The sequence below is a fragment of the Mustela putorius genome, unplaced genomic scaffold, assembly GCF_011764305.1.
Source record: "Mustela putorius furo isolate JIRA1106 unplaced genomic scaffold, ASM1176430v1.1 tig00000095_pilon_pilon_pilon, whole genome shotgun sequence".
In the NCBI taxonomy this organism is placed as follows: domain Eukaryota; kingdom Metazoa; phylum Chordata; class Mammalia; order Carnivora; family Mustelidae; genus Mustela; species Mustela putorius.
Window position 1 is genome coordinate 15476375 of NW_025421280.1, and position 13562 is coordinate 15489936.

Consider the following 13562-nt stretch of genomic DNA (forward strand, 5'->3'; position numbering starts at 1 on the left):
TGAGACCTCTAAAAAGCTTCAGTCCCAGGGTGCCTCATTGGCTCAATCAATACAACATGCAACTCTTTGTCTCGGGGTTGTGAGTTTGAGCCACACACTGGGTATAGAGATAACTTAAAAATAAAATCTTAAGAGAAGCCTGGGTGGCTCATTCCATTAAGTGTCTGGCTTCAGCTCAGGTCATGATTCCAGGGTCCTGGGATTGAATCCTGTGCCCGGGCTACCTGCTCAGTGCAGAGACTGCTTCTCCCTTTCCTTCTGCCACTCCCCAGGCTCTTGTTCTCTTGTGCATATGTGCTCTCTCTCCCAAATAAACAAAATCTGAAATAAGTAAATAAATAAAATCTTTTTAAAAAAAATATTTTTTAAAAAGCTTCAGTCCACATTTCTAATTGCTAGATATTTTCTCTTTAATCAGTTAATGAATGTACACAGATTTTGGAGTCAGACTAGAGCAAGAGGTTAAGTCTCAGTTCAACACATAGTAACTACATTGATACAGGCAAGTCAGCTAACCTTTCTGTAATTGCTTAAATTTTCCTTATCTATAAAATAGAGATAATAATAGCATCTACCTTTTAGAATTGTTATGAGAATTTAATATCTATGAAGTGTTTATCACACTATCTGATATTTAGTAACTGCTATATTTGTCAAGTAGAATAAAAGTATGATTTGAGCCTACCGTGTACAATCTACATGAGCTCTTGGTAGGACATTCTCTCCTGAGTGATTGAAATATCTGAGCTCTCCCATTTGGGATTTGAAATTTGAGTTTTCACAGTCCACACAATGGAGGAGACAGTCCACACAAGGGCAAGAATCTCAAGCAGACTCCCCCTTCAAGCTGAGGAATTGACATAAATGTCACCAACAAGTGTTCAGCAAGGACGTAGAGTCCTCAGAACCCTCATACACTGCCGGCAGGATTGTAAAATCCTGGATTTTACAGTATTGCCACTTTGGGAATATTTTGGGAGTTCCTGAAAATATTAAACATAGATTTGCTATATGATGCAGTGATCAGGAAATTCAGTGATTCTTGAGTGTACTGAAGAGAATTAAATGCCTATGTACACACGGAAAATCAGTTTTTTGTTTTGAGACATCAAAAATATATATTAAAAAATTACTTGATTAGTTTTTCTCCCTTCATTATGGTGATATTATTCATGTGCAATATAGCTAGTTTCAGATGTTGTTGGTTTGGGGATTCTTTTGTATTTCATTGTAGTTTTCTCTTCATCCTGGTTGATTTAATATATATATATTATTAATATATATTAATAATATATATATAAATCCTGGCTGATTTAAAATATACATTGAATATATATAATAATATATATAAATAAATCCTGGTTGATTTAATTTATTTTACTATATTAAATCAACCAGGATTTAATATATGTATATATATATATAATCTCAAGATATATATATATATATATATATATCTATTATATATATAATCTCAAGATATATATATATAGGCACCCTAATTTTATTATATTTTTGAGCACACAAGCCATTAATGATTACAGAAGTATATCCTGTACAAAAAGGTCTACTCAGAGAAGTGTCACTATCCCCTACTCTTCCAAACCCTTTCCATAGGCCAGAAAATTTCTTTTTAAAAATTAAACTAAATTTTAAACTAAATTTTAAGATTGAATTAATTTTGAGGGCACCTGGGTGGCTCAGTTGGTTAGGCAACTGCCTTCAGCTCAGGTTGTGATCCTGGAGTTCCAGGATTGAGTCTGCTTCTCCCTCTGACCCTCCCCCTTCTCATGCTCACTCATGCTCATGCGCTCTCTCTCTCTCTCAAATAAATAAATAAATAAATCTTTAAAAAAATAAAATTAATTTTGAGATAAATGTAAATTCACTTATAATTTTTTAAAGCTTTTATTTATATATTGGGGTGCCTGGGTGACTCAGTGGGTTAAAGCCTCTGCCTTCGGCTCAGGTCATGATCCCAGGGTCCTGGGATGGAGCCTCGCATCGGGCTCTCTGCTCGGCGGGGAGCCTGCTTCCTCTCTGTCTCTCTGCTTGTCTCTCCGCCTACTTGTAATCTCTGTCAAATAAATAAATTAATTAATAATTTAAAAAAGATTTTATTTATATATTTATTTGAGAGAGAGACCAGGAGAGAGCAAGCACAAGGGAAGGGGTAGGCAGAAGCAGACTCCCTGCTGAGCAGGGAGCCGGATGTGGGGCTCCATCCTGGGACCCTGGGATCACAACCTGAGCTGAAGGCAGATGTTTAACTAGCCGAGCCACCCAGGTGCCCTTCACATGCAATTATAAGAAATAATACAGTGGGGGGTTCCTGGCTTGCTCAGTGGGTGGATCCTACAACTCTTGATTTGGTGTTGTGAGTTTGAGCCTCATGTTGGATAGAGATTACTTAAAAAAAAATAAAAATCTTAATTTAAAGAAAAAAGAAATAGTACAGTGATCCTGTGTACTCTTTACCCAGTTTCCCCCATGGTGACATCTTGGAAACCCATGCAATAGTAGGAGATCACAGCCAGGATACTGATGTTGATACAGTCAAGACAGGGAACACTTGGGTCAACATGAGGATTCTGTGCTGCCCCTTTAGAGCCATACCCATTTCTTTCCCATCCCTACCATCAACTTAACCTTCAACAACCACTAATCCAGTCTCTCTTTCTGTAAATTCATCATTTCAAGAATGAAATCATATAGCACAAAACTTTTTTTAAAATCAGATTTATTTATTTTAGAGAGTGAGCAAGCATGAGCAGGTGGGCGGGCAGGGAGGGGTAAAGAGCAAGAATCTCAAGCCGACTGCCCCGCTCAGTGGAGAGTCCAGCATGGGGGCTTGATTCTGAGATCATGACCTGAGCCAAAATCAAGAGTCTTAACCGACTAAGCCACCCAAGTGCCCCATATATGGCACATAACTTTTAAGGATTGGCTTTTTTTCACCCAACTAATTCTCTGGGGATTCTTCCAGGTTGTTATGTGTGTCAGTAGTTTGTTCCTTTTTATTGCTGAGAAGTATTTCATGATATTGATGTATTATAAGACAACTGAGTTATTTCCAGTTTTTAGCTTTTATGAATAAAACTATGAACTTGCCTGTATAGGTTTTTGTGTGAACGTAAGTTTTCATTTCTGGGATAAATGCCCAAGAGTGCAATTGCTGGGTCATGTGGTAGTTGCCTGTTTATTTTTTTTAAGTAGCTGCCAAACCTTCCCAGAATGGGTGTATCATCTTACGTTCCTTTCAGTATTACTGAAAAATCTTTGATCTAAGAAAAAAAGAAACACATAACATTTTAAACATATAGGAGTATAAAGAAGAAAAATATCAGCCAGAACCACAACCAGAAGTAACCTTTTTTCCAAATATTTTCTGACTTTTCATATATTTTTAAAAATATGTACATCTTGATCTAGATTTGATGTTTCTTTGGGACAAAAATGTTTCATAGTTTTTGGTCTATTACTGTTTCCCCCAACATAAATCTCACACTATAATAGCTGTTTAATAGAGGTATCTTCTAATTAACTGATGGTTTTTCAGTCATTTTGGAATACAGTAAGTTTAGAATTTTGACAATAGAGGAATGGTGTGAACCCAATTTCATTTTCTCATAGATTTATACCATATTTTTTACCTATAAATTTATGAGAAGTTGTGCAAACAGAATTATGCAGGGAGGTCCCATGTATCCTTCATTCAGTTTCTGCAGTGGTGGTATTTTGCATTATTGTACTACAATATCAAAACCAGGAGATCTGCAGAGCTTATTCAGATTTCACCAGTTATTTTTTCTTTTTTAAAGATTTTATTTATTTATTAAGAGAAGATGGGGAGGGACAGAGAGAAACTCAAGCAGACCTGGTGCTGAGCGCAGAGCCTCTGTAGGGCTCTGTCCCACAATCCTGAGATCAGGACCTTAGCCAAAACCAGGAGTTGGATGCTTAACTGACTTCATCACCCAGGCACCCCCAGATTTCACCAGTTTTATATGCAGTCGTTTGTGTGTGTGTATGTGTGTGTGTGTATAGTTTCGTATTTTTAACAATGGATATTTACGTGTTAATTCATGTGTTACTTATTCTTTTTAGTTTTGTTTGACTCAACATATTTGCCTGTTTTTCAACATTTCAGTAACAAATCCAAAATTTTGGAAAAGCGCCTACGATATTTAAATGACCACTTCACATACAACTTATATTGTAATATATGCCGATCACTATTTGAGAAGGACAAGCTGCTGTTTTCCTTTTTGTTATGTGCCAATCTTCTTCTGTAAGTTACTTGATTTTTCTTCATTTGTTTTTAAAAAATTGCCTGGGAAAGCTAATGGATGAGGATGCCTTCTCACAGAAGGATATCATGTTTTTGCTCTGTTTAAATCGTGATTTTATTTGTACATTTCTCTACCATAGTATTATCACCAGTTCTTTCTTTCATGGCTTATGGTGCTGTACCTAAAAAAAAAAAAAATCATCAACATATCTAAGGTCATCTAGATTTTCTCCTATGTAATCTAGAAACTTTATAGTTTTGCATTTTATATTTAAGTCTATGATCCATTTTGAGTTAATTTTTGTGAAAAGTCTCTGTCTGGATTCTTTTTTTTTTTTGCATGTGGATATCCAGTTGTTCCAGTACCATTTATTGAAAAGACTATCCATTATACTGCCTTTGCTTCTTTGCCAAAGATCAGGTGACTATGTTTATATGGGTGTGTTTCTGGATTCTTTATTCTGTGTCACTGATCTATATTCATTCTTTTGTAGTATTGACTCAATTAGCTTTATAGTAAGTCTTGAAGTCAGGTGGTGTCAGTCCTTGACTTTGTCCTTCTTAAGTACTGTGTTGGCTATTCTGAGTCTTTTGCATCTTCATATAAAGTGAACTTTATAGAAAATCCACAAAATTCTGTTCCATTGATCTATTTGTCTTTTTTTTAAACCAATACAACACTGTCTTGAATACTGTAGCTTTATCACAAGTCTTGACATCCAGTAATGTCAGTTTTCCAGTTGTGTTCTTCTTCTATATTCTGTTGCCGGTTCTTGGTCTTTTGCCCCTCCATAGAGGGGCAAAATAACTTGCTAGAATTTTGAATTAGATTGCATTAAATCTATAGAACAAATTGGGAAGAACTGAAACCCTGACAGTATGGATTCTTCCTATCCATGAACATGGAATATCTCTTCATTTATTTAATTATCTTTGACTTTTTTCATCACATTTTTATAGTTTTTCTCATATAGATCTCATATAGTACATGACTTGTTAGATTTATACCTAAGTATTTCACTTTTGGGGGTGCCAGTGCAAATGGTTCTGTGTTTTTAAATTCCAAATTCCACTTATTTGTCATTGATATGTAGAAAAATGACTGATTTTGTATGTTGACATTGTATCCTGCAACCTTGCTATACTTGCCTATTAGTTCTTAGGAGGTTTTTTTTTGGTCAATTCTTTCAGATTTTTGGATTTTCTACATAGGCAATTATGTCATCTACAAACAAAAGCAATTTAATTTTTTCTTTCTAATCTATACATTTTTTATTTCTTTTTCTAATTCACTAGCCAGAACTTTCAGTATGATGTTGACAAGTGGTGTAAAGGAACATCCTTGTTTTTTTCTTGATCTTAGTGGGAAGTTTCTAGTTTCTCACTTTCAAGTGTGGTGTTAGCCATAGATTTTTTTGTGAATGTTCTTTAACAAGTTGAGGACATTGGTCTCTATAATTAGTTTGCTGAGAATTTTGATCATGAAATGTTACTGGTTTTTGTCAAACGCCTTTTCTGCATCTACTGATATGATCATGTGTTTTTTTTTCTTCTTTAGTTTATTGATGTACTAGATTACATTGATTTTTTTGAATGTTGAAACAGCCTTACCTACCTGGGAAAAATATCACTTTGTTGTGGTGTGTTACTCTTTTTCATACATTGTTTGATTCAGTTTGCTAATATTTTGTTGAGATTTTTTGTATCCATGTTCTTAAGAGATATTGGTCTGTTGTTTTCTTATACTATCTCTGTCTAGTTTGGTATTAGGGTAATACTGGATTTGGGGAAGTATTCCTTCTGCCATTTTCTAGAAGATATAGTAAGGAATTGGTAGAATTTCTTCTTGTAAATTTGGTAGAATTCTCCAGAACCCATCTTAGTGTGGTGCTTTCGGTTTTGGGAGGTTATTAATTATCAATTCAGTTTCTTTAATAGATATAGTTATGGACTGCATATTTGTGTCCCCCACCCCAAGCTCATGTGTTGATGCGCTAACTTCCAGTGTTACTGTATACAGAGATGAGACCTGTAAGGAAGTAATCATTTTAAATAAGGTCATAAAAGTATGGTCCTTATCTGATAGAATTAATGTCCTTTAAAAAAAAAAAAAAGAGCTAACAGAAGGCTTTCTCTCTCCATATACACATGGAGGAAAGGCCTTGTAAGGACACAGTGAGAAAGGGGCTGTCTACCAGCCAAGAAAAGTGGTCTCATCAGAAACCAAAATCAGCCAAAACCTTGATCCAAACTTTTAGCCTCCAGAACTCTGAGAAAATAAATTTGCATTATTCATGCAACCCAGTCTACCATATTTTGTTAAGGCAGCACAAGTATAATAACACAAAGTCTATTTAGATTATCTGTTTCCTCTTGTGTGAATTTTGACAGATTGTGTCTTCCAATGGATTGATCCATTTCAGCTAGGTTATCAAATTTGAGGACATAGAGTTCATAATATTGCTTTATTATCTTTTTAATGTCAATGGAATTAATAGTGTTGGCCCTTCCTTCATTTCTGATATTTGTAATTTTTGTCTTCTATTTCCTCAGTCATCCTGACTAGAGGTTAATCAATTTTATTCATCTTTTCAAAGACCCAGATTTCAATTTCCTTAATTTTTTTTCCATGTTGATTTTTTAAAATTTCATAAATTTTTTTAATTTCATAAATTCCTTCTATTTATCATTTCTTCACTTCTGCTTGCTTTAATTTGATCTTTTTCTAGTGCCTTAAGGTGGAAGCCTTGATGATTGATTTTAGATCTATCCTCTTCTCTAATAAATGCATTCAGTGTTATAAATTTTCCTCTGAGCATTACTTTTGCTGCATCTCCCAAATCTGGATAAGTTGTGTTTTCATTTTATTTAATTTTTTTAATTAAATTTATTTTTTATTATATTATGTTATTCACCACACAGTACATCATTATTTTTTGAAGTAGTATTCCATGAGTCATTGTTTGCATGTAACACCCAGTGCTGTTTGTTACTCTTGAGACTTCTTCTTTTTTTTTTTTTTTTTTTCTCTTGAGACTTCTTTGACCCATACATTACTTAGAAATGTGTTGTTCAGGGATGCCTGGGTGGCTCAGTGGGTTAAAGCATCTGCCTTTGGCTCAGGTCATGATCCCAGGGTCCTGGCATCAAGCCCCGTATCGGGCTCTCTGCTTGGCAGGGAGCCTGCTTCCTCCTTTCTCTCTGCCTGCCTCTCTGCCTACTTGTGATCTCTGTCTGTCAAATAAATAAATCTTAAAAGAAAAAAGAAAGAAAGAAAGAAAGAAAGAAAGAAAGAAAGAAAGAAAGAAAGAAAGAAATGTGTTGTTCAGTTGCCAAGTATTTTGGGGTTTTCCAGTTAGCTCTCTGTTACTGATTTCTGGTTTAGTTCTATTGTAGTCAGAGAGAATACTTTTGTATGATTTGTCTTCTTTTGAATTTGTTAAAGTGTGTTTTATGGCCCAGAATGTGTTCTGCCTTGGTGAGTGTTCCATATAAAGTTGAGAAGAATGTGTATTTTGATGTCGTTTAATGTATTCTGTAGATGTCCGTTGTATTCAGTTGCTACATGGTGCTGTTCAACTGTGTCTACTGATTTTCTGCTGCCTAATCTGTCCATTACTATAATAGTGGATTAATCTATTTTTCCTTGTCTGTCAGGTTTTCTTTCATAGATTTTTACATTCTCTTGGTAGGTACATTAACAATTAATGACACAAAACATTAATGATTTGTGTCTTTTGGGAGAATTGACTCCTTTATCATATTTAATGGCTCTGTTTATTCCTGATAGTTTCCCTTGCTTGAAGTCCTCTATTTCTGGAGTTAATATAGCTATTCCAGCTTTATTTTGATAAATTTTAGCATTGTATACCTTTCTCCATCCCTCTTCTTTTAATCTATCTCCATTTTCATAGTTAAAATGGTTAGGTTTTTGTTTGTTTGTTTGTTTTATAGAGAAGATACAGTTAGGTTTTATGTTTTGTATCCACTCTGACAGTCTATGTCTTTTAATTGATGTATTGAAACCAATGATGTTTAAAGTGATTGTTGATATAGATGGATTAATATTTACTATATGTGTCATTGTTTTCTATTCACCATTGTTCTTTGTTTTTTGTTTCTCATTTTTTTATGAGTTAAAACTGGTGTATAACATATAAGTTTTGGATGTGCAACATTATAATTCAACATCTGTATTTATTACAAAGTGATAACTTCCTAAATTTAGTTACCATCCATCACCATACATCTGACCCCTCTTGACCCATTTCACCCAACAACCCCCTTCCCTCTAGTAACCACCAGTGTGTTCTTTGTGTCTGAGTTTGTTTTTGTTTTGCTTACTTACTTATTTTTAGATTCCACATATGAGTGAAATGGTATTGTTTTTGTCTTTCTCCTTCTGACTTATTTCACTTAACATAATACAACTCACTTAACAATTGTTGTCACAATTGAAAAGATTTCATTCTTTTTTATGTCTGAGCAGTATTCTATCCTACATATAGACCACATCTTCTTTATCCATTTATCATCAACTGACATTTAGGTTGTTTCCATATCTTGGCTATTGTAAATAATGCTGCTATGAACATTGGGATGCATTTATCATTTCAAATGAGAGTTTTCATATTCTTTTGACAACTACCAGAAGTGAAATAGCTGGATTATATTGTAATTCTATTCTTAACTTTTTGAAGAATCTCTATACTATTTTCCATAATGCCCACACTAATTTATATTCTACCAACAGGGTACAAGAGTTCCCTTTTTTCCACATCCTCTTAAACACTTATTTCTTGTCTTTTTTTTTTTTATTATAGCTAATCTAACTAGTGGTGAAGTGATCTTATTGTGGTTTTGATTTGCATTTTGCATTCCTCTAATAATTAGTGATTTTTAAAAAACTTTTATCTGTTTATTTTAGAGAGTGTATGCATGAGCAGGAGGAGGGGCAGAGGGAGAGGAAGAGAGAATCTCAAGCAGATTCCACACTGAATGCACAGGCAGGGCTCAAGCCCAGTACCCTAAGATCATGACCTGAGCCAAAATCAAGTCAGACACTTAACCAACTGAGCCACCCATGCACCCCTAATTAGTGATGTTTAACATCTTTTCATGTGCCTGTTGGCCCTCTGTATTTCTTCTTTGGAAAAATGTCCTTTCAGATCCTAGGCCCATTTTTCAGTCAAGTTCTTTGCTTTTTGTTGTTAAGTTATATGAGTTCTTCATATATTCTGAACATTAAATCCTTATCAGATATGTGATTTCTAAATATCTTCTCCCATTCAGTAGGTTGTCTTTTCACTTTGATGATGGTTTCTTTCACTGTGTAGAAACTCTTTAGTCTGATATAGTCCTATTTGTTTACTTTTGCTTTTGTTACCCTTGCATTTGGAGTCATATCCACAAAAATATAGCTAAGACTGATGTCAAGAAGCTTACCACCTATGTTTTCTTCTAGGAATTTTATGGTTTCAAATATTACATTCAAGTATTTCATCCATTTTGAGTTAGTTTCTATATATAGTATAAGATGGTGGTCTAGTTTCATTCTTTTGCATGTGGCTGTCCAGTTTTCCCAGCAACATTCAATGAAGAAACTGGGTGTTTGTCTACCTTTGTCATAAATTGTTTGCATATATGTGTGTGGGTGTATTTATTTATTTATGGGCTCTGAATATGTATTTCTGGGCTCTCGATTCTGTTCTATTGATTGGTGTGTCTGTCTTTATGCCAGTACCATGCTATTTTGATTACTATAGCTTTGTAATATCATTTGACTTCAGGGAGCATAATACCTTCAGCTTTGTTGTTCTTTCTCAAGATTACTTTAGTTATTCAGGACCTCTTGTAATTCAACAGATTTTTTAATTAGTTGTTACAGTTCTGTGAAAAATGCTGTTGAAATTTTGATAGGGATTACATTCAATTTCTTGATTGCTTTGGGTGATATGTACATTTTAATAATATTGATTCCTCCAATTCATGAGCACAGAATATCTTTCTATTTATTTGTGTCTTCAGTTTCCTGTATCAGTGTCTTACAGTTTTCTGGACAGTTCTTTCACCTACTTGATTAAATTTAATCCTAAGTTTTTTATTCTTCTGATGTAATTGTAAATGGGATTGTTTTCTTAAGTTTTCTTTTTGATAGTTCTTTATTAGTGTATAGACATGCCACTGACTTCTATAGATTGATATTGTATCCTACAATTCTACTGTATTTATTAGGTCTAACAGTTTTTCTCAGTTCCAACAAAGTCTTTAGATTTTCTATATAAAATACCTGCAAATAGTGACAGTTTTACTTATTCCTTTCCATTTTAGCTGCCCTTTATATCTTTTTCTTGCTTAATTTATGTGGCTGGAACTTGGATTATTATGTTGAATAAAACTGTGAAGCATGTGCATCCTGGTCTTGTTCCTGATCTTAGAGGAAAAGTTTTCACCATTAACTATGTTAGCTGTGGGTTTATCATATACAGCCTTTATTATGCTGAGGTATGTTCCCTCTGTACCCACTTTGTTGAGAGTTTTTTTTTTTTATCATAAATGGATGTTGAATTTTGTTAGATGCTTTTTCTGCATCTATTGAGATGATTGTATGATTTTTATCCTTAATTTTGTTACTGTGATGTATCACCTTGATTAACTCATGGGTGTTGAATCATCCTCGAACTCTTAAATAAATCCCACTTGTTCAAAGTGTATGATTCTTTTAATGATGTATTGTAGCATTTGGTTTGCTATATTTTGTTTAGTATTTTTGCATTTATGTTCATTAAGGATATTGGCCTATAATTTTCTTTTTTGGTGGTGTCCTTGCCTGGTTTTGGTGTCCAGGTAATGCTGCCCTCATAAAATAGTTTGGAAGGGTTTCTCCTCTTAAGATTTTTATTTTAAGATTTTATTTATTTGTTAGAGTAAGAGCAGGGGTGGTGGTGAAGGGGTAGAGCCAGAGGGAGAAGCACATTCCCCGCTGAGCAGGGAGCCTGACACAGGGCCTGATCCCAGGACTCTGGAATGTTGACCTAAGTCAAAGGCAGACACTTAACTCAGTTAAGTGTCTTTGCCCCCTCCTCTTAAGCTGTTTGAAAGAAGAATTTGAGAAGGATAAGCATTAAGTCTTCTTTGAATGTTTGATAAAATTCACCAAACTGTCTGGCCTTGGACTTTTGGTTTTTGGAGGCTTTTTTATTACTGATTCAATCTCCTTGCTAGTAATCAGTTTGTTTAGATTTTCTATTTCTTCATAATTCATCTTGGAAGATTCTGTATTTTGGGGGATTTTCCCATTTCTTCTAGGTTGTCCAGTTTATTAGCATATGATTATTTATAGTATAGTTGTGACTTTAGTAGCAACTTCTCTTTCATTTCTGATTTTATTTGAGCTCTCTCCTTTTCTTGTTTAGTCTAGCTAAAGGTTTATCAATTTTGTTTATCTTTTCAAAGAACCACCTCTCAGGTTTACTGATCTTTCTTATTTATTGTTAGTCTCAATTTGATTTATTTGCACTCTGATCTTTGTATATTCTTCCTTCTACTAGTTTTGTGCTTTGTTTATTCTTCTTTTTCTAGTTCCTTTATGTTTAAGGTTAGATTGCTTGAGGTTTTTCTTATTTCTTGAGGTAGGCTTTATTGCTTTGGTCTTCCCTATTAGAACCACTTTTGCTGCACCCCATAGATTTTGGTATGTCATATTTCTGTTTTCAGTTGTCTTCATATATTTTTATTTTATTTTTTTATTATTTTTTTCAGTATTCCAAGATTCATTGTTTATGTATAACACCTAGTGCTCCATGCAATATGTGCTCTCCTTCGTACCCACCACCAGACTCCCCCACTCCCCCACTCCCCTCCTCTCTAAAACCCTCAGTTTGTTTCTTCAAGTCCACAGTTTCTCATGGTTTGCCTTCCTCTCCAATTTCCTCCAATTCACTTTCCTTTCCTTCTCCTAATGTCCTCCATGTTATTCCTTATGTTCCACAAGTAAGTGAAACCATATGATAATTGACTTTCTCTGATTGACTTATTTCACTCAGCATAATCTCCTCCAGTCCCACCCATGTTGATACAAAAGTTGGGTACTCATCCTTTCTGATGGCTGAGTAATATTCCATTGTGTATATGGACTATATCTTCTTTTTTTTTTAATTTTTATTTTTATTTATTTTTTAAAAATTTTTTCAATTTATTCATTTTCAGAAAAACAGTATTCATTATTTTTTCACCACACCCAGTGCTCCATGCAATCCGTGCCCTCTATAATACCCACCACCTGGTACCCCAACCTCCCACCCCCCCACCACTTCAAACCCCTCAGATTGTTTTTCAGAGTCCATAGTCTCTTATGATTCACCTCCCCTTCCAATTTACCCCAACTCCCTTCTCCTCTCTAACACCCCTTGTCCTCCATGATATTTGTTATGCTCCACAAATAAGTGAAACCATATGATAATTGACTCTCTCTGCTTGACTTATTTCACTCAGCATAATCTCTTCCAGTCCCGTCCATGTTGCTACAAAAGTTGGGTATTCATCCTTTCTGATGGAGGCATAATATTCCATAGTGTATATGGACCACATCTTCCTTATCCATTCGTCCATTGAAGGGCATCTTGGTTCTTTCCACAGTTTGGCGACCGTGGCCATTGCTGCTATAAACATTGGGGTAGAGATGGCCCTTCTTTTCATGATATCTGTATCCTTGGGGTAAATACCCAGGAGTGCAATTGCAGGGTCATAGGGAAGCTCTATTTTTAATTTCTTGAGGAATCTCCACACTGTTCTCCAAAGGGGCTGCACCAACTTGCATTCCCACCAACAGTGTAAGAAGGTTCCCCTTTCTCCACATCCTCTCCAACACATGTTGTTTCTTCTTTTGTTAATTTTGGCCATTCTAACTGGTGTGAGGTGGTATCTCAATGTGGTTTTAATTTGAATCTCCCTGAGGGCTAATGATGATGAACATTTTTTCATGTGTCTGATAGCCATTTGTATGTCTTGATTAGAGAAGTGTCCGGACCATATCTTCTTTATCCATTCATCTGTTAAAGGGCATCTTTGCTCTTTCCACAGTTTGGCAATTGTGGACATTGCTGCTATGAACATTGGGGTACATATAGCCCATCTTTTCACTACATCTGTATCTTTGGGGTCAATACCCAGCAGGGCAATTGCAGGGCCATAGGGTAGCTCTATTTTTAATTTCTTAAGAAATCTCCACACTGTTTTCCAAAGTGGTTGCACCAACTTGCATTCCCACCAA

The 13562-nt window shown here is 34.9% G+C and overlaps 1 protein-coding gene across 4 annotated transcripts in view; it reads left to right on the top strand.

The window, feature by feature from the left end:
* The window catches only part of DNAH12 (dynein axonemal heavy chain 12), a 220384-nt gene that overhangs the window by 173530 nt on the left and 33292 nt on the right, over nucleotides 1–13562 (top strand). For all 4 annotated transcript variants that reach the window (XM_013053186.2, XM_013053167.2, XM_013053173.2 and 1 more), the window contains one exon: nucleotides 4151–4291. In XM_013053186.2, the coding sequence (XP_012908640.1) occupies nucleotides 4151–4291 (141 nt within the window). The remainder of the gene's footprint in view (nucleotides 1–4150; nucleotides 4292–13562) is intronic.